Source organism: Filicampus tigris, chromosome 12 (genome assembly GCF_054856515.1).
Source record: "Filicampus tigris isolate MCC_2025a chromosome 12, RoL_Ftig_1.0, whole genome shotgun sequence".
Taxonomy (NCBI): Eukaryota; Metazoa; Chordata; class Actinopteri; order Syngnathiformes; family Syngnathidae; genus Filicampus; species Filicampus tigris.
The window spans coordinates 3,183,914-3,206,470 of NC_141228.1; the positions used below are offsets into that span (position 1 = coordinate 3,183,914).

The 22,557-nt window shown below is 39.9% G+C and overlaps 1 protein-coding gene across 4 annotated transcripts in view; it reads left to right on the plus strand.

The window, feature by feature from the left end:
* swt1 (SWT1 RNA endoribonuclease homolog) overlaps positions 1-22,557 on the plus strand; it is a 34,536-nt gene that overhangs the window by 8,951 nt on the left and 3,028 nt on the right. For 3 of the 4 annotated variants that reach the window (XM_086046582.1, XM_086046580.1, XM_086046581.1), the window contains exons 12-16: positions 1,884-2,023; positions 2,113-2,243; positions 5,019-5,165; positions 9,403-9,469; positions 9,575-9,642. In XM_086046582.1, coding sequence (XP_085902708.1) covers positions 1,884-2,023; positions 2,113-2,243; positions 5,019-5,165; positions 9,403-9,469; positions 9,575-9,642 — 553 coding nt within the window. The remainder of the gene's footprint in view (positions 1-1,883; positions 2,024-2,112; positions 2,244-5,018; positions 5,166-9,402; positions 9,470-9,574; positions 9,643-22,557) is intronic. The other variant, XM_086046583.1, reaches the window with a different exon arrangement.

Sequence of the window (22,557 nt, forward strand, 5' to 3'; positions counted from 1 at the left end):
CACAAGACAATAAAGTTCCTGAGTCGTTGCAATTTAGGAACTCATTGAATAGTTTATTCAAGTGAAGCCTGCATGTGACTATTTTTTCTACTTTGATTATATTCTGAACCATGCAATGTTTAGGTGGCATGTTGTTTATTTGACTTTTTGCATAATTAAGTCTTCTGAGATTGCTAATTATTTTGATCTGTTAAAAACTATTTTACTAAAAGCTGGTAAATTTAAGTTTTTCAGTTATCTTTGTGACTGAGTTGTATTGTGCCAGCAATGGTTTTGCATTTCTTCATGCTTTTGAAAATATAAATAGATTTTTGTCAAAATTACGGCAATAATATGGCTGGGGTTTTTTTTTCAGATAATGTAGCATAATAGCAGTCACCATAAATAAATGGAAAAATATACAGATATTCCATGTGGTCGGAATCGGTATTGGTATCCGCCGAGCTCATTCATGCATGATCGGAATCGGTGTCATAAAACCTGATTGGAACATCCCTAATTTTTTCTGTATTTTTCAAAAGGAAATTACATATATCTGTGTAACTTTGAATCTCGGCTCTGGCCTTTTTATATGTTCTCTCTGTGATTTGGATTTTCTCCAGGTACCAATACTCTGGCTTCCTCACATATTCCAAAAACATGCATTCTAGGTTAACAGATGCTTTTACTAGGTGTGAATGTCAGTGTGGATCTTTGTTTGTCCATATGTGCAATTGGCTGTTAATCAGTCCAGTAGTACACCTCTCGCCCAAAGAGCCCGTGTTGAATATAATTGAGTTTGAAATGTTTCCAAAATTGTGATGATTACCCTACACGTTTAAATGCAAATTCACGCGAGTTCCAAACAGCTGACTGGGTTCTGACTGAACAGAAGGCAAAACTGAGTCATCCCCTGCTGTAAAGCCTCATTGGGGAATGACGTCCGCTTGCCCTGCACTGCACCAGAACTCCCCGGAACAACAGACAGAATTAGGTCACCTTCTAAAACAGGGCACTCTAATATGTGTCAGTATACTGCTGAGTCACGCTTTGCACCGCCTCTTCATCTGGCTCTCAGTCCCTTTACTGTATCTAATTAAATCACGCTTCGTCACAAGGTTTGTGCAGATAACCAGCCTCTCGTTCTCTCTCACTGTGCTCTGGGTGGGAATGTTTACCTCGACACAAGCACAATGGTTTTTCATCCCCGAGGATGTTAAAATATGTTGTTCAGTGTGTCCTTGGTCTCTGAGCACTATTTTTGACTTAATTGCAGTTTGGCTGTATGCCATTACAGTCTAAAAGAGATAGGAAATATGGGGAAGGTAGAGGGGAAAAAACTGCTTTAGTGGAAAAATATAGCACATGATTGTCTATTCTTACCTGTGAAGGCTAAGTGGTGGAAGATGACAAAGCAGAATTGTGTGCTTCTTTTTTTATTTAAAATAGGGTGAAATTGTTCTCATATTAAGCAGAGCACAATCTTTTGATAGACATTTAGGAGGGATGTTAATTGAACAAATATATATTTTTTTTATTGCTGTGGAATGTCTCTTATAGCTACATTACATAATGCTGGGAACATGTCAGTATGATGCAGTGCAGTTCTCCAAACTCTCTAAACTTTAACTACAATAAGTAACATTATAAAACACCTTTTGAAGTGTAAAAACGAAGATTGATATCATGATCAAGCATAATTTTGGTTAGGTTTAGTATTGACTCCCTGATTCTTGTAATAAACAAATCTCATTTGCTTTTCCTGGTTTATCTATTGCTGTTTTACATAACTTCAGACCAGATTGTCTCTTCTGTGACCCATATAGCGCACAGGATGACATGATTGTTGCCTTAAATATAGATGACAACACGTTCAAGGCATGAATGTGTTTCTTTTTTCTCAGGTCAATCAAGGGACCGTAGTTGTATTTTGGTGACTCTCCAAGAAGCAAAGGAGTTTGTTAAGGAATTTGGGAAAAGGTCAAGCCATGTTCCCAGGGCACTGAATGAAATGGATAACATCATTCAAAAGCTGAAACCTCAGGTGTGCTTGACATATGAATTTCTTGTGTTTTGTTTTTTTCCGCTTGATAACCAGTAAACAAGCTTTCTCATTCAAATGTTCTCATCAAGCCTGAATCACCTGTCTGTGATGTTGTAATGAATGAGGATGAAGAAGCCAAACAACCAACTTCCTCTCATGTCCCTGACCATGAAGTCTGGGCCATGTTTGAAATCATTTGGTGTAAAGTCTGTGAAATAAGGTGAGCGAAGTGGCATCTCTCATTTTGGCATTTAGTGTGTGTGTGTGTGTGTGTGTGTGTGTGTGTATGTATATATATATATATATATATATATATATATATATATATATATATATATATATATATATATATATATATATATATATATATATATATATATATATATATATGGGATGTGCGCGACTAGTCGTTTAACCGTCTACGATTTATTAAACGTTTTGTATTTTAATAGTTGGTTAAACGGGCATTAAGTATCACGCATCTTTTTCCACACGCCTCTGCCTGAGCCTCTGTAAACATGCTGAGCACCAGGAGAGAGAATTGCTCCCTCACCCTCTAAAAAATCCTATTTTTTGGGGGTAAGCGTTCATGTTACATTAAAAATGCGACCTCTGTCTTGTCTGCGGTATGAACATATGCGTCGTCAAAGTGGCCCGCCTGCGCAGAAGAAGAGACGACGTCACACCCGACGTTGTGTTTGCGGCAGTAAATGTGGTCGAGCGTGTCGGGGCATTCAAGCGATTAAGGTAGCAGGTAGAAATAAACACAGTATTTGGGGGAAATTATGAGGCGAAGCTTTATTATCTCATTTCATGGAGATATCACTCACGATGACGTCACGTCATAACCGTGCGTAAAAAATCTGAGCCGTGTCTGAATTACTACGGTCGCCATAAATGCCCACTTTATGCTTAACGTTTCAAGTGGGATTAAATTAAAGTAAAATATAAAGTCAATAGTGTTACTCAAAACAACTTTGCAGATTCGATCCCCTTGCTGCCGGCACCTTCCCTCCGCCTGCGCGTAGCGCATCTTGGGCTCGTCAATGTCGTATACAGTTTATGCGACCTGGCCGTTCAGACCGCGAACGCATTGGAACCACGTATAGGACCACATATGAAAGCGTCCAGGTCGCATTTGAAAAAATCGGAATTGAGCCGTTCAGATTGTCATAAAAAAAATCAGATACATATGATCAAAAAAAATCGATCTGGGTTGCATTTGCGTGCGGTGTGAACCTAGTCTTAGAGGAAAGACACACAGTTGAAAACCTGGCTGCTCTCCTGCGGAGTGTGATGGGTACGTGGGCACTACAAAATAAAGTTGTCGCCTGTGTGCATGATAATGCAGCTAACAAGGGTGCTAGCGAATGAGACCCTGCTGGACTGGGAGTCGGTACCATTACTCATTACATTATTCATAATAAATGCCATGCATTGCATTGGAAAATGTATCAGAAATGTATTTCTCTTTCAATTGTTCACCTTTATTCGGCCAGTTGTTGTTACATCAATAGAATTGAAATTAACAAACTGTCCTGAATGTTTGGGCTAAAATAACCCCTAGATATACACATTTGCATTTTAAACTTTGAATTAAATATGTATTAAAATTCAAGTTTTCTTCCTTATAGACTAGTCGACTAGTCGCAAATAAAATTTCAGACTAGTCAGCGGGCAAATTAATCGAAATTCCCGACACTATATATATATATATATATATATATATATATATATATATATATATATATATATATATATATATATATATTTCGGTTTCTTGTAAATAATACAATACAAATATTTGTAAAATAAGTTATTTTGCATATACATTTAAAATTTTAATTTTTCGAACAATTGATTAGTTTAATTAAAATAATTGAACGAATACAATTAGAACTAAGAATTAGAAAGCCTCTTCAATAAAAGATATTATTAGTATTATTACATATTTTTCAACATATTTTTAGTACTGGTACTTTTTTCTTTTTTTTAATCTACAATTAATCTGCTCCATCTGTCAGTTTTAGTGATGAAATTTAGCCATTTAGATGAGACAAAAATGTTTATTTTCCTGGTGAAATGATCTGTTGTGCTTTTTTACACACAGTTTCCAGCAGGCAAGGCAACCCCGTTTCAGGCCACAGTAGACAAAATGGAATAAATGTGAGACAAAGCATTGCAAACATGACAAGCTGTGCTCGCCATGGATGCCAAGACAGATTTTTAAATTATTAGGCAATTTACCACCACAGTGGCACGGATGAGAAACCTAGTCAGCCGTGCTGGGACGCCCCCTGAGATGGCTATAAACGGGTGGATTTTGCTGCTTCACTCATATTCCACAAAACGCAATATTAATCAGAATGCTGTGTTTCAACTAGTGGTCCTGCATAGAACATATTCTTGAAAAAAATATGTTTCTGTTGCGGGCGGCACGGTGGTCGACTGGTTAGCACGTCCGCCTCACAGTTCAGAGGTCGTGGGTTCGATCCCGGCTCTGGCCTCCCTGTGTGGAGTTTGCATGTTCTCCCCGTGCCTGCGTGGGTTTTCTCCGGGCACTCCGGTTTCCTCCCACATTCCAAAAACATGCATGGTAAGTTGATTGGACACTCCAAATTGGCCCTAGGTGTGATTGTGAGTGCGGATGTTTGTCTCTGTGTGCCCTGCGATTGGCTGGCAACCAGTTCAGGGTGTCCCCCGCCTACTGCCCGAAGACAGCTGGGATAGGCTCCAGCACGCCCCGCGACCCTTGTGAGGAGAAGCGGTACAGATAATGGATGGATGGATGTTTCTGTTGCCTTCCGGTTTTAAAAAGACTTGAATAAGGGTAAAAATATTGCCAAAATCCAATGGCGCACTACATTTTGTGGCAAACTGGAATGCCCTGGCTGCCGGTAAATTTTACTGCTGTAAATGTATCGACAGCACTAATGAGAAAAAAAAGCCTCTCAAATGCTTTTACTGCATGTTTCTTATTTTGTCGTTATTCCAGCTTAGAAGTGTTCAAAGCTCTGGCCTTTGATCCTCACACCAGACTAAGTGCCTTGCCAGAAGGAGGTCCTGCTCCACCACGGGACGCCGTTGTCTGTCTGGGTCAAATGTCCTCCATGGTCTCACAGCTGCTCCGAGCCTTCATCAGGTATTTCCGCCCACTCGCTTCACTTTCCCAGTCCACATTCTGCCTTTCGAATTATCAAAAGACTACGCTTCACGGTGTAGACTGTATTCCTAAATGAGAGATTGCGAGTTCCCGTGGGCTGTAATAGATTCTAAAAGCGTAGAATTTATGAATTTAGAAATCTTTAAAAAGTCTTGTAAAAGTATTACATTTTAGTTACAGCCTTCATAGGCACAGTTCCAGTTAAAAAATAGAGACCTTTTGGGGATATGATGCAGCCAACATCATGCTTCACTGTAGCATAGAAGCAGTATTGTGTGTGTGCCAAACATACCTTTTAGATTCATGGCCAAAAAGGTCAACCTTGTTTTCATCAGACCATCACAGGTTTTACAATTTTGGGAGATTGTGTGTGTTTTGGGGCTTGGATATTTTTCTTTCTAAGATAAGGCTTCCATTTTATCTTGCCACCCTATCCTATATCTCAGACATAGGTAGAAGATGAGAAATTGTTGTCACATGAACTAAACAGCTAGTGCTTCCCAGAATTACTACAGCTCCTTATATGTTGATGTCAGCCTCTTGGCAGCCTCGCTGACCAGTTTTCTTTTAGTGTTTTCATCAATTTTGTCGTTCCGTCCAGTTCTTGGTAATCTCGCTGTTGCATATTTTCTCCACTTGATAATGACTGTCTTCACAGTGTTCCACGGTTATATTTAATGCCATGGAAATTATGCTGACTCTATGCTTATGCTTACCCGTTGATGAAAACGCTATGGCTTGTGCTGTAAGATGTGATGACAAAAATATCAGGAAAAGCCTCCTGGAAAAGATGAACTTTCTTTGTGGAAAATCAGAGGCACATTAAACGGTGGCAGATGTGTTCGGATTCCCATTAACATGAGTAGGAACATGATTGGTTCATTCTGAACACTGCCACATCCTTAGTTATAAACCTGTTACCTTATTATATTGGTTGTTTATTCCTTCCCCCCCTCCCATGTTTTTTGTTGTTGTACAAGTTATGCTGGTCACATTAATGGTGGGAAAAGTTTTGAAATGATATATCTTGGTTTAATTTTTTTCACAAAAACCCGGCAATTGAACAGGAGTCTGTAGACTTTTTATACCCACTGAAAGTAACTGTGAGACTGTCAAACATGCTTTCAGAGAGAGACAATCTGTTCTCATACCTTCCCAGGTCTTTTGTTTTTCAGGTGTAAGCCTGTCCTCACTTGTTCTTGGTTGTGTCTGTCTTAACACTCTCTCACAGCTTGCAGACCTCTTTTTTGATACTTTCTTATCAGCTTGACCTTCCAGCTCATCTTATCACCGATCCCATGATGTTTCAAGACACTTGACGCTTTTTAGCAACTCGCTCAGTTCAGTAATATGGATCTCTCCCATAAGGCCTTGACAGTGCAAGATGTGCCTGTGCTTTTGTTTAGAGCCTATATTTTCACTCACCACTTCATTGGATCCAATATGCATATCATCAAACACCACAGCACAAATTATGTGTTGTATCTCTAGCCGTCATAAACCATTGAAAAAAATCCTAATACTATTATAAAGACAATAATGATGATAATAATAATAGAGGTATACAAACAAAAGATCAGAGTTCCTCGACACAGTTGAAAATGTAATGCATTCTGAATAAACATGGGAAGAGCATTTGTTTGTGGTCCATCTCCACCTGTTGAGCTGTCATTTCCTGTTGGCGTTCTGCAGGTAGGGCCAGAACAATGGCATTTGAAGTAAAATCTTTCGAACTTTCAAGAAATTTCATTTTAGAGATAAGTAACTATAACCTTACATGCAAACTGAATTATCGCGGTATTTGTGAGTTCATAAATCCAAGAATCCATATTGTCATGGCTCAGCTTCAGAAAACAGGTGAGCTGTGATTGGTCATTACCTGAGTCCTGAGCAACTGTGATGTCATTTTCAGTTGACAGAAGTGACAAAATGGCCGCCCCCTGAGATGGCTAAAAATGGGTGGATTTTGCTGCTTACCTAATTTTACACAAATACAATATTAATCAGAATGCCTTGTTTCAACTAGGGGCCTGCATTGAACATATAATGGGAAAAACAATTTTTTGGGATGACTTCCTCTTAGTCGATATGAGCTCCAGCATTCATCATCAGCTCCTCAAACCATCTGAGAACTGCATCAACTAATTTCCCAAGGAACTCTTGTGGAATGGAAGATGTACCATAACTTTGCTTATTGACCCTTCAAGATTTTCCAAAGTTGTTGTTATGGTATAGAGAATTGTTCTTTTAACCAATCCCAAAGAAGAAAGTTGCAGGGGGAAGTATTGCAAATACAGTATTTTAAAGTTACGGGGTTACTGTTCAGTCCCCGGCAGATTGCCCAAAATCCTATTGAACTAAAACTTACAAAAGTATTCCTATACTTATAGAAATCTTCCCAGAAGTCATCTAAATACTTGCAAATCTATTGGAATACTCCCCAAAACGTAAATAATCCTAAATCCTATTTATATGTCAGTCTAATGACCAGAACTGGGCACTTGACCCTTTTTTGCCAGTCCATCTTCCGTCCGCGACCCTTCCGGCCTTGTCACTCCAGCCTTATTCATAAAAATTATTGCCCCCCTGATCCCATCCGTCCTCGTCCTTTTAAAGCACTTCCGTCCTTGCATTCCGTCGGTCCCCCTCCCCAGTTTGCCTAGCATTTTTTTTTCAACTCTGCCATAACCAGCAGTAGGGTTGGGCATTGTTTGAATTCGGACGATTCCGGTTCTTTGATTCGATTCCGGTTCGCAATGATTCTCGATTCCGATTCTTAACAACAACAAAAAAAGGAGTTATTTTTTGCCAAATCACATGAACTTCTCTGTACTTTAATTTCATAAACTTTTTACTGTTAGTGCACTTTACCATGAATTACTCAAAGAGATGTTTTTAACCAGTATATTTATTTTAATACAATTTGTCTGTATTATTATTTAGTATTTTTAATTTTTCAAGTTCAAGACAATACAATAATGCAGCTGTTACTGAAAGCATGCTACTGAACCCCAATTGATTGACTAACCTTGTATTTCTTTAGATAGAAAATATATATGACAAACACAAACGCTGCATTTTAATGGCAAGCTATCTAAGCAGTGTATGTAACCACATGCTGTATGTCTATATGTGCAGTATGTATGTATGTATTTTCTGCAGCTGTGTATGCTATAAGCTAAATATTACCTGGATATGTGTATTGTGTGTTGAACTTGTTGGCTCAATGTTTCCATTAGACGTACTTTTCTGACTTTTGGGTCATAAGCTGCATCGTGTCAGTTCTATGGGAAATATTAGGAAAGTGTGGGATGTGAACTACATGGTGCATGAGGAAGTTTATTTGAGCTGTTGAACATAACCGCTGAGAAACAAAAGTAAAGTCTTGTGGATCTGATACACTATTCTGTTTTTTTTTTTGTTTCACGCTCACAAAAACAGTTGTAGTATTTCTGAATTTCCCGCATTGACCAGACTGTCTGAGAGCAAAGGAGAGCGCACCAAATTGAGAACTGACAGCAGAGGTTAATTTTAGCTGCTCTTCGCAACAGGCACCACTTTACCGGTTACGAGTCCTTCCAGGAAGGATGTAACATTTGGGGTTTTTTGTAAGGTGTGTTTGGGTAGTCTCAGACACTCTAAAGCAACCTTGTTATTATTTAAATTTAAAAACAAAAATCTTCCAAACTTTACAAAAGCCCAGGGGTCCTACATGCTTGGGGAGCTCGAATGCCATTCCAATATTTTGCCTGACTCATTTTCATCGGTTTGCACATACGTATCTGAGGAACAGTGATTACAATCCGTATTTCTCTGGCACGCCTCTTTCTTACAATTCATTTCTTTCTGTTATGTATTTCACCTATCTATGAAACATTGTGTGTGATGGATTGCTTTTGTAAGTTGATACAAACATGTCAAAAGCATTTAATTACCTGTGTTTTCTTTGGAATACAAAACTTTAAAATGTATATAACTTATACATACTATTTTTTTTATTAAAAAGGAAACCCATTAATCTAATGACTAATAGAAAAAAATAAAAGATATGTGGGTCCTCCTCTTCTTTTGGAAGTAATTGGTAGTAATAGACTTTCTGACATTATTAGTTTTATTCGGTGCACTAAGATTACGATGAATAATTAGCAATAGCAAGAGCAAAAATCTGTATGTCACTTAAGCATTTTTTTGTTTTAATTTTATTTTATTTTTTTAGTGTTCTGTCCTCTTCTGCTGGTTTGCAAGAAGTGCAGGTGCTTCTCAGCACTATCAGATCCAATGAGGTCAGTACCTATTTGTATTGTCTTTTGTTGAGGCATTAGTTGTGTCTAAATTTTGTCTAGCTTGACTTTTAATGTTAGTTTTAATACTTATGCACTGTGTGTCAGATGGTTGACATTAATTCCAGACTGGCAGACACGGACCTCCTCAGGTGTTTCTCACAGGAAGACTACAGGTAGGATACAAGTACATGGAGTGCTCAACATAAATGAGTGCACCCCATTTGAAAAGTAAGCTTTTAATTTCTCAGGGAACACTAGAACAATTTACATAATTTTGAGGTTGATTAGACTCACACGTGGTTGAATTCTTGTTTGAATTTGAACATTTTAAAATGTTAACTCTAAAGCTTTACTAGACTGTCATTGGTACAGCTGAAACCAGAAATGTACGTACGCTATAAAAGAGACCTACTCTTTTCTTTTTTTTTCTTTTTTTTTTTTATAACATGTTTTAGGTTGAATTATTGTGAGGATAAGAGGTTGCGATAATGGATGGATGATTTGAGTTTCTTATTTTTTTATTCTTGGATTTTTTTAAAGGCACTTACCATTACTTCACAGTCAGAGGTTTAGCTACAAGATTACACTGCCCTTAAACAATTTGGAAAAAAAACAGATATAAGTTGATTAACATCATTTGAGTACGAGACACAACTGTGGATGTATTTGAAGGACTTAAACAAGTCTGGTTTATCCTTGGGTGCAATTTTCAAATGCCTAACGGTGCCACATTCATCTGTTGAAACAATTATATGCAAGTATAAACAACATGAAAATGTCCAGCCATTATACCACTGACATGGAGATGGGTTCTGTGTCCCAGAGATGAACATGCTATGGTCCAAAATGTGCATATCAATCAACCCAAGAATAAAAGCAAAAGATCTTGTGAAGATGCTTGCTGAAGATGGTAAGAGTGTGTCATTATTCACCGTGAAACAAGTACTGTACTGACACTGGTTGAAAGGCCACTCTACCAGCAAGAAGCCATTTCTCCAAAAGAATGTTTTTCTTTACTCCAAAGAAAGTTATGGGCAGACTTGAGAAGGCTTGTGCGAGCAAGGGGGCGTACAAACTTGGCTGTTACACCAGTTCTGTTTGGAGGAATGGGCCAACATTTCTGCCACCTATTGTGAGAACCTTGTAGAAGGTTATCCACAACATTTGACCCAAGCCATAGGTTTCAAAGGCAATGGTACTAAATATTTATTAAATGTATGTAAGCTTTTGACTTTGAAGATAGTCATGACAGAGTGTCTAAAAAAAACATCCATCCATCCATCCATTATCTGTACCGCTTCTCCTCACAAGGGTCGCGGGGCGTGCTGGAGCCTATCCCAGCTGTCTTTGGGCAGTAGGCGGGGGACACCCTGAACTGGTTGCCAGCCAATCGCAGGGCACACAGAGACAAACATCCGCACTCACAATCACACCTAGGGGCAATTTAGACAGTCCAATCAACTTACCATGCATGTTTTTGGAATGTGGGAGGAAACCGGAGTGCCCGGAGAAAACCCACGCAGGCACGGGGAGAACATGCAAACTCCACACAGGGAGGCCGGAGCCGGGATCGAACCCACGACCTCTGAACTGTGAGGCGGACGTGCTAACCAGTCGACCACCGTGCCGCCCCTAAAAAAAACAACCTCTCATTATTCTGGCATTTAGCAAGTATAAATGATTTCGGTAATGCTTATTGACCTAGAACAGGAAAGAACACACACTTTTGTGTGTGCATGTGCACAGTTTAACAAATCTAATTTATCATTGCTCCCACATTATTGGTCAAATCAAATCAAATCAAATCAAATTTATTTATATAGCACTTTTCACACAGAAAGAATGCAACTCAAAGTGCTGTCCAGTAAAAATGTCCAAAACACAACATAAAAAGGAAGACCCGCACCCGCCCTCCCTCCCAAAAAACCCAAACATATATATCCGCCAGTACATCAGCACTCGCACTGACACACACACACACACACACCCCACATATACACACAAAGCACACAACCGGATAAACTTTGTTAAAAAAGACATGACAAGGCACAGAGGAACCATATGAGGAAAGGGTACCCAAGGGGGGCTCGTTCACGCTGAGGGGTATGACAGCCCACGGGCCACAGGGAGTGCCGCCATCACAGAGACCCCCGGGTGGACCCCACACAAAGTGTAGAGGCCCCCCGCCACCCGGACCCAAGGAGCCCCTGCGATGACGGCCCCTGCGGGAAGGGCAGCCACCCCCCCCAACGCGGAGGGCCCCCCATGAGGAAACACTTGGAGCTAAAAGCTAACAACAACAGTAATATAATTGAAGAATTAAAATCAGTAAAATAAGAGAAGAATAATCCCCAGTCAAAAGAAAAGAAAAATTACTTAAAATTAGTTAAAAGCCAAACTAAAAAGGTGTGTCTTGAGCTTCCTCTTAAAGATATCAACAGTCTCTGCGGACCTGACGTCCTCTGCAGGCTATTCCAAAGTTGAGAACCAAAATGGCTGAATGCTGCCTCGCCCTGCGTTTTGGTCCTCCCCTTGGAATAATTAAAAGGTCGGCGCCAGAGGACCTCAGGATCCGCGAGGGCTGGTATGATAAAAGCAAATCGGATAAATAAGATGGCCCAAGACCATTAAGACATTTATAAACTAATAAAAGTACCTTAAAATCGATCCTGAAACACACGGGTAGCCAATGCAGCGATTTTAAAACTGGTGTAATGTGCTCCCGCCCTCTGGTTCTTGTCGGCACCCGAACTGCTGAATTCTGGAGTAGTTGTAAAGATACTCACAAAAATACTCTCTTTGGGGAGGCCAGAGAGCAGGGCGTTACAATAATCCAAACGACAGGAAATAAAAGCATGCATCAGCACTTCCGTGTTAGCCTGAGAGAGAAACAGTAATAGTTTCTAATGTAGTATTACATGGGAAATATTTGAGGCAACAATACAGTGTCGATATATTTATAAGCAGATTTGACACTTTTACGGTATAAAAGTTTTTCATAGTTTGTCTTTGTTTTTATATTATATAATAATATTTAAATATCACGTGCTGTATTAGGCTGCTTTTAATATTGTAACATGACGATATTGTGGCAATTTTAATATCATGATATCGCCATTATCATTACATCCCCAGAATGCATTGGGTTTCTGTCCGGAATAAGATCAGTTTTGCTGATTTGTGAAAAGCCACAATCTTAGTCTTTTCTTTTACAAGTGTTTAGTCTTCTTGCCCTGATTCGGTACTGGCACCTTAAACAGTGGAATGAGATTTTGTCCCTCCCACCTGTATTGCTGCAAACACCACAAAGTAGGGTTGTCACGATAGCAAATTTCTGTTTCGATACCGATACCAACATGTATTTCGATACTTTTCGATACGTTTTGCTAACAGGTTAAACATCCGAATGTCAATATTTTCCTTTATTTTAAAACAGACTTTGGGAACAATAACTTTAATAGCTTTCTCTACTCTATATTGGCACTTGATTCATACAGTTAAACTCTGCAACTGCCCTGTTTTAACATTTTTGCTGTCCTTTGGGTACTTTTGCTTCTGAGTGGGTGGTGTCACCCTCTCTGAGCCAGTAGCACTAGACTGCTGTTGTTGGTGGAGAGAGAAGGTACGGTATTTGAATTAACATGATCATTTTAATTTGAATGCCATTGCTTTATTTTACTTGTTCTTATAATTCTAAGGGTTTGTGTTTTAAAACTATACATGAAACATTTAATGGACATAACTAGAAACTAAATTGCTCATCATATCATCTAGGATAGGATTAGATATTGTGGGCTAGTAAAATGTTTTGCAAAAATGTGTTTCAATATACTTAATTTATATAATGCACTGCCTTTAGGCCTTAATTGGTTATTCAAATATTTTAAGAATGTAATTACATTTTAAAAATTATTTATGTATTTTTTTTAACCATGGACATGTTCAGGGGTTGAAAGTGTCTTTTTGGCTTACCCAACCACTGGCGAGTAGATGTAGATAGCAAGTAGAACATTTCTACTAGACAATACAGCAATATAAAATTGTCATTTGTTAGAATTACATTTTCATATGATGTCCGCTGATAGTGTAGTGGTACACACGCCTGAGTTGTGTGCGGGCAGCGTGGGATCGATTCCCGCTCAGTGACAGTGTCTATGTGTGCCCTGCGACTGGCTGGCGACCAGTTCGGGGTGTAGTCTGCCTTCGCCCATTGACGGCTGGGATAGGCTCCAGCAACTCCCCGCGACCCTATATAGGATAAGCGGTTTGGAAGATGACATGACATGACATTTTCATATGTTGGTCCGTCTAAATTGATTTTCAATCAAAGCAATCACATTGTGTCTCTTTTCTTCACAATATTTTATTAAAAGCTTCTACACAAAAATATGATACTTTCTTTTTTTTTTTTTTTAGACCACTGGTCTTCATAAATTTGGCAAATATAACAGCTTAATTTCACTCCCTGGACATGTAGCTCTACTTTACTACTGGGTTGGAAGGAGCTTTATACTTCTTTCATTGACAGGACAGTGTAGTGAACTGGTGAACAATTTAATCACCTGTCATTCTTCACAGAAGTCGCGGAACAAATCCGCATGATTGTTCTTCAACTGTTTGGACAAATTTGACGTGTTGACTCCTTTCGCGAGGCAGACTTTGTAGCACAGCTTGCACTCCGGTCTTTCTGTGTTCATTGCCTCGCCTTTTTCATTCGGTTTGAACCCGAAGTACTTCCACACTGTACTTCGGGCCCCCATTTTGTCGACGTGTACGGGCTTTTCTGCAGCTGCCATCTCTGTTTTTGTCTTCCACCTGGATTGTCTGCGCAACTTCACTTTCTCTCTCAGCCGGAGCATGTAAGGAGGCGGAGGCGCTTGGGCAACTACGCCACACTCGCTGGCTGCACTTAAAGAGACAGGCTCCAATTTACTAGTTCAATCACATTCAATAAAATTAAATAAAAGTACTGTTTGATGCTGGTATAGTACCGTTTTAAATGCTCTAGTATTGGGACAGTATTCTGGTACCGGTATACCGTGCAACCCTACCACAATGTAATCTTTTTTTTTTTTTTTTCCTCATGTTGGCTATCAGTCAAATTTCTCTGTTCAAACACTCGATAAGCAGAGCTGGGCATCGCCTAACTGTCACGAAGTTCCCGTCTGTATATTTAGCCGACCCGGCCCCAGTCCGTCCCTCGTCGGTGACAGCCAATCGGTGTCGAGAACTTAATTAACATGTCACAAGCAGGCGCCGCACAAGCAGACGTGCCGCAAAATAAAGGAAAAATATCAGACAAAAACAACAGACACACACAGACACACAGCGTGGTGATCGGTTAAATAAAAACAATACTGGGCACGTCATTGCATCTGTGGGACCGAAAGGTATACAACACTGCTTCATTTTGTATTTTTTCTTTATTTGGCTGCGTGTCAGGAGTGCGGCACCTGTGTCTGACGTAGTACCGGTTAAGTCTGTTCTCGACGCCGTTTGGCTGACTCGGACCAAGTGGGACCACGTGGGCCGGCTAAATATGTAGACAGGAACTTTGTGACGATTAGGCGATACCCAGCTCTGTTGATAAGCACTGGAACAAAACAATGCATCAAAATCTAAAAAGGCGCCCGCAAATCAGACTTCACAGGAAATCTATGTATTGACTCCAGTCCCCAGATTGCATAGTGGTCTATAATATTGGTGGACCAGCCTAGATACATCATTGTTAGCATCATGCCAATATCAGCGCGCTGAAATAATGAAAAGAATCAATAGTGATGTTTAGTTCAAGTCATGATGTTATAACACTGACAGGATTTGTTGCGTTCGGCATTTGGCATGGGTAAGCTCTTTTTCTACTTCTGGTGAACAAATTACCACTTTCCAGTGTCAATATGTTTATTGAGTATTATGAGAGCTTAAGCGTAAATTACACGTCACAACAGTAGGGGGGACGTTTGAGCCAAAAAAATTATCTGAGGAATTTAACCAGAACCAGACTAACAGAACATGTTGAACCAAGCTTGAATATACTGTTCATGTTTAGTCAAGATCTTAAGTTCCATTTTTATTCTCCCAGAGCAGCACACAGACACAAGCAGTTTTGCAAGGGAGTTAATGAGCAATTACAAAAGTTTTACATTTAGGCACAAGCAAAAATATATCAATGAATAGCTACAGTTACGTCACCACTCTTGTATCTGTTGGTAGGCCTTATTTAATGCATTGGAGTTCTACTGTTTATTTAAGCATTTGCCCAGAAGTCAGATTGTTTTGGGGCCTGACTGAATGTGCAGTGCAAGTGGAAAGTATTCGGTGCTTCAATTGTTCCACATTTTGTTGTGTTTTAGCTTCATTCTAAAATCGAATAGTTATTTTCATTGTAAAAACTCTACACACAACACCCCATAATGATGCGGATTTTTTTTTAAAGGTTTTATTACAAATCAAAAAATGCAACCTAAAGCACATGACCTTTGCCTTGAAGCAGATAATTTAATTAATTTGCATCCTGTTTCCACTGATCTTTCTGGAAATGTGTGTCCAAATTAATTTAATTAATTTGCATCCTGTTTCCACTGATCTTTCTGGAAATGTGTGTCCAAATTAAGTGGAGTCCACATGTGGTAAATTCAGTTGATTGGACATACTGGATTTAGAAAGGCACATGCCTATCTATATAATGTCCAACAGTTGACAGTACATGTCAGAGTTAAACCAAGCTGAGGAAGACCTACTAGTCTGGAGACCTACTAGACAGGATTGTCTCGAGGTACAAATCTGGAAATTGTGCTGCTTTAAAGGTCTGAATGCACACGTTGGCCTCCATCATCTGCAAATGGAATAAGGTCAGAACCACCAGCGCTCTGCTGGCCGCCCGTCTAAACTGAACAATGGGTGCCCAACGGCTGAAGTTAAGGAAGTGACAGAAAACCTGATGGTGACTGTCAGAGCTCCAAGTGTTCCTCGGTGGGAAGAGGAGAAACTTCAAGAAGGACAATCCATCTCTGGAGCACTACACCAATTAAGCAGGCAAAGTGGCCAGATGGAAGCCGCTCTTTAGTAAAAGGGACATGGCAGCCAAACTGGACTTTGTCCAAAGACACTTAAAGGACTCTGATGGCGCGTTTCCATTAGGCTGGTTCCACACCGAGACAGCCTTGCTTGGCCCTGGATGGTTGCTTTTCCATTAGACTTTTTGGGGGGCTGAGCGGTTAGTATGGAACCACTTTTCAGAAACATCTCGTAGGGTGTTTCTAAAATGCCAGCTGAGTGGGGCCCTGTCGTCATTGTCATCTGATTGGCCGACAGTGTTGCAGCTAGGTCCTCTGCCGCACATGCCCATTTCCTGGTTTTAGGCGCGCGAGACAGAGCCCGCCATCGCCAAAGTCATACAAAGGCAGTATATACAATAAACATAATTGCCTTTTACAACAACGCTGAACCATATTTACAATTTCATATGTACAAAGTATTAAGGGATTGGGGTAAAAATGTTCACGATTGCGCACGCCACGCGTTGGCTTCAGTTCACTTGAATAAGAGGTCTCCAGCCGCCAGAGCGGAGTAGTCACCGCGATCCCGGCCTGACGTTTGTGGCTACTGCCTCAGGGATGGCAGCTTTGTGTAGTTTTAAATATGGTTACTCCGATTATGATTATGTTGTTGTAAAACCACAAAATATGTGGACTGTATACACTCTATTTTTGTCTTGACGACGGGTGGCTGTCTCTCGCTGTCCGGAAATAAATTTTTTGTCAACATGAGAAAGATTCTGTGTATTCGATGGGCTGTAAGTTGCCACATAACCACATCATGCAACAGAAATTCATATTTTGAATCGCCACAAAAAGAGTGGGCGAGACTCGCCATTGGTGAAATGTTATGGCAGAACGCCACACGCTGCAAGTGTGCAAGCTTGCACAGTTCAGTTGAACACCCCTTGCACCTGTTGTATTGGAAAAGTAACAGTGCGGTGTGGCGTGAGGATGTTTGGGGCTAATGAAATAGCAGCATCAGACAATGATTGACAGAATTTCCTGATGATACAAAGATGAAATTCTTTGGCCTGAATGCTAGATGTCATGTTTGGAGTAAACCAGGCACCACCTGGCCAATAGTATCTTGTCAGTGATGAAGGAAAGGTAAATGCCGCAATGTACAGAGACATCCTGGCTGTGCACTTTTGACCTCAGATTGTGACAATCCGTCATCAGAAAAACAACCCTGAGGACACAACCAATATATAAAAGGAGTGGCTTCAGGACAATTCTATGAATGCCCTTGAGTGGCCCAAGCAGAGCGTGACTTGAATCTGATTAGTCTGAAAGTGGCTGTTAGATGTGCCAAGCTTCTGGCATCGCGTTCAAAAAGATTTGAGGATGTAATTTCAGCCAAAGGTGAATCAACCAAGTATTGCATAAAGACTGAAGACTTGTGTAAATGTGATTTTTTTTTTTTTTTTTTTTTTTTTTAATGAATTTGCAAAATTTACAAACTCTTTTTCATGTTGTTATTATACGGTGTTGTATGCAGATTTTTGCATAAAAACAAAATAGTTTGGAGTGAGGCTGTAACAAGCACTGAATATTTTGCGGATGCGTGGTAAAGCTTGACCAAATACTAGCTGGTGATTTGTGTCCATCTAGCAATTAAGCTTCTTTGGAATGTTGCCAGGGCCATCACCTTTTCCATAACCCTTATCTCTAATTATGCAATATAATACAATACAATTTTATTTGTATAGCGCATTTCACAACAGCTAGAGCTGTTACAAAGCACTTCATATACAAACAACAAAATAGCCGTAATACAACAAATGGAATCAATAAGTTAACATCAAATGAATGAATGCCACCGGATAATAAGAAAAGGATTCCACTGATGAAGGAGCTTGAGAAAATGCAAACTCCAGCAATCAAGTGGGTTTAAACTGCTGGTACATCACAAGTGTACGTGCATCTTAACAAGTTAAATACGACAAAAGTCCCAATCGCTTTCATCTGTTTTTATCAGACGACCACGTTCATGTTTCTGTCTTTGCTGTTGCTGCTTGCCCTGACAGGTCGAGTGCGCTGTTTGTGTTTGAGCCAATGCTCATTGTAAAAATCACTAAGGGACACTTCGATTCTCAAACAGTTCTGACTCTCATTACTAGTTTAATCAACACATGTCGAGGTCTTCAGAAAGCAGATGACTTAATTTGATGGATTAAATAAATAAATAATCAAATTGGGCCCTCAAAATTGACACGTAGTCACAAATTCAATCACTTGCTCATTCTCTTGTAACTCATTCACATTTGAAAAAATATGATATCTCTAGAGCAGGGGTCTGCAACGCACGGCTCTTTCATCCTTATATTGCGGCTCTGTGTGGCTTGGGAAAATAAAGTATAAGTGTCTGATTGACGTGTATTGTAATGTCTTCCGAAGACACGACGTCAGACGTAGCTTAGTTATCTCCCTTTTTGTTATTCCAACACGGCTACTGTGGGCCGTTAGTCGACACCAACTACAGTGCAACAACAGTTCCGTCATAAGTACACACGGATCGCTGGTCCTTCTCACTGTTCGCTCACTCCTCTCAGTCGCACACCAGTCCCACCCAGCGAGTCGCACGATGCATTCAGGAACCTCGGAAACAACAGAACTTAGCAAAACACAAACGTCACCGCAACACAGGTAACCCAATTCGTTACAGTATGTTATTTGTCTCAAAAACGTGTATCGTGTCATTTTTATTAAGTCAAAGTTTTCAACTTCTTTCTCCAGACCTGGTACAATTTCGGTGATCAGCATTCACCTTCTTCAGAGACATTTGACAGAACTTATGGGTCAGGAGGCAGCCGGCATGCGCAACTGCCTTCTGACATGCCTGTTGCCAGCGACACCAAAAGTGCACAATATCTGAACAAAGTATTTTATTTGTGTGTGTTCGGTTGTTTAATTGTAGTTGTAAATTGTGAGATTACTGTGATCTCGAAATATTACAATAAAATTTTATCTCGTCGCCGTCGGACAAAAAACCTGGAAGTCCAACTATGGTCAAAATATTTTTTTTCCGCAAATCGATTCTCATGGTCCGTCCCTACCTCGTCTGTAAGTTTATGCAATTCTAGCCAATTTAAAGCTGTGAAAATAGCAAATGCTCAAATAAAGAACAACAAGTGAAAATAGTAAGGTTTGCTGGCTGGTTTGTTTGATACGGATCGATGAGATTCTTTGTTGAGTAAGATGCAAACCTCCTTAATCAGGACATTTTACTTTATTTGTATTTAGTTTTCTTCTGCTTATCATATTTAATCGCTATCTAAACTGCTGTGTATCAATTCAAGAATGAGTAACTTATCTCACACAATTTTTGTCAGCCGTTTTTTTCAAAAATATTTGTTTTTTTATGCCTCTATAATTGTAATAGCACTTACTGGAGGCATGTTTGCTCATCTTTTAGCCCCATCCTCTTGAATGTCATATCCCAGGAACGCCTGCAGGAAATTTCACTCCTCCATCCAACACAAACATCTACTTGTGCTCAAGGATGTACTGGTCAAAAGTTAAGATCATTGACCAAGAGAGACACATACTGTACAGACACAATGATGAAGGAGAACAATTATGCTGAACTTTTTTGATGGCTTTTTTTTATTTCTTCAATGCCATCTTTCAGCAACAGAAGATTTTAGAATTGTATTAACTGGTCACATCATTAGTTACACCATCTAATTCCTACATCAAGACGTGTAGCAAAAGAATCTGACTTGACAAACAATGAGAGGAAGACAACTTGACTGTAGCCGTTTTTGGTAACTCTACTTCATCTGTCGGCGCCAGCGTGAGTTTTGATTGGTTTTGATTGACACTGTCAGAGAGGTATCAATTTAATGTTTATTTTGTGCTTGTTTGCTTATACTGAAAGCCAGTTTGTCACTCAAGCAAGTAAATAATAACATTGCAATAGCCTAGTGCAGTGCAGTTCTATGCAAATGCCACCTTCAATTTCATACAATCGTAAACACGTTGTGAATTTAACACCTTTCTGACGTTTGTCTTTAATGAAGACAACATGCCATTTGCTGCTTGTTTTAGAAGAAACCATGCCAATGCTTTGCACAAAAACAAATCATCTGTCATGACTGTCATCACATGGTCGTGCAGCTGAATTGCAGCTCTATGTGTGACTGACTGTAGGTTGAACTTAGCAGCTGCCATGGAAACAAGCCAAAGTTCTATTTGCTCCCCCACCAGAATGTGTCCTCCCTTCATGCTGCTGCCTGCCTCTGTCTGGTTCTGATTATGCACAAGATTTCACCTTTTGACTTTCAGTAACACTATCCATTGGTAATACTTGATTGGAAATTGACATTTTTAAACAAAGAACTCCATGTTAAATGATGCTTTTAAGCATAGTCATATATCTGTAGAGGCAAAATGTCACTGAAGGTTAATTCTGTTTAAACAGCTTGTGTCCACATTTACCCAACACGTCTATGATTTTGTCAGCTCAAATTCATACAGTAGTTAACACGGTTGCGACTGAAGCTTTTTCTTTGCGAGCGCATCAGCAGTGTTGTTAAATATTTGATGTCTGCTACGCCACTGGTGTGCTGCGATGCCGTCAGTGAAGTGCGAGCCTTGGCAGGTGTATTTAGTTTGCGTACCTTATTTAGCTACAGAAATTGGAACATTATAATAATTTTATTTACAAACACGTTTCTGGACTCTTATTTTACAACAATTAGGGAAAATGGTACAGTAAATATAACAACACTAATAAAAGAAAAATAAATGATATTAAAATATTTGAAGGGTCACTCACGCAGCACAACCACCATCAAGGAAAAAGCAGGTCTAAGTTGTGGCGTGGATGGTCTAACGCGATTTTGGTGGATTTGATCCAGGCGCAGGCAGCTAGATTCTGTGCTCCGCTGGTATGTGTGGTGGATGTCATCATACTTCATTCAGAAATATCACTTAAGCCGATCTCCTGCACGCCAGCGAGGCCATTATGCTTCCGCCATGTAGACCGCGCGCCTCTCCTGCGCTGACTTTAAAGGGAATGAGGGGAGCCGTTTCAATTGGCCGTTACTCGAGTCCGATGGGTTCAGTCCCACAGCAGCGCAACTGCCCATTTCTATCGTCGCCAATCTCCGAAAATAGTAAAAGAAAGAAAACTCAACCTATGCGCAAGTTTGACAGCACAAACTTGTGCTGGGCACAAAAATACATCAAAGTATATCATTGATCAATTGTTTGAGGGACAAGGGAACAGTTTTGGGTAATCTTAGTTTTCTAAAGGCGCTTTTAATCACCTCATACACTTCAATGGGGCAAATATGAATGACGCAATTTTGATTTTATCAAGTGCAGATATTTAGCTGACAATGGAGAGGAGTTCAACTTTAAGAATTAGAAACTCTGCAGGCTGTGGACAGCCTATTATTAGAAATATACGTAGGGTAAAGGTGTTACTGAGAATATCTGAAAAAAAAAATCACTTTGTGGTTGTTTTCCAACCTGCACATTGTGCAAACAAATCGGAATATCAAGGGATGAAAACTTTATGCAGTGTATGGAAACAAAAGTGACTGAAAGGGGAGTACAATCATAGGCCAAGTTAATGACATATTTGTGTTATTGTTGTTGGCTAATAATAATAATCATAATTTTAAAATTGACTTGCTTGAACATCTGATGGTGTTTTTTGTTATTGGCCAAGAGCAGTCCTTTGTGTTGACAAAGAGACAGTCACCATGGAGATGGTCAGCGTGCATCGTGGGGGTCAATTGATGACTTGAATGTTATGTCATCTCTCCGGTGTCTCATGAGGTTCTGTGTTCAGTCATTACCGTTGGTTACCTCTCACGTGTCGGCTGTTGTGTAATACAAGAGGCCCTGGTGCCCTTGGTGTGTGTGCGTGTGCATGTGCGTGTGTGTACGTGCACTCTTGATCAAGTCCAATGACTGTGACTGTGACTTGCTTGTGTTGAGAATTATTTAAACACTTCAGTCCCGAGTCCCGATGCCTCTTGCACTTGGAGAACTGAACTGTCAAAATGGGATTCTTTTCCTAAACCAACAGTAGAG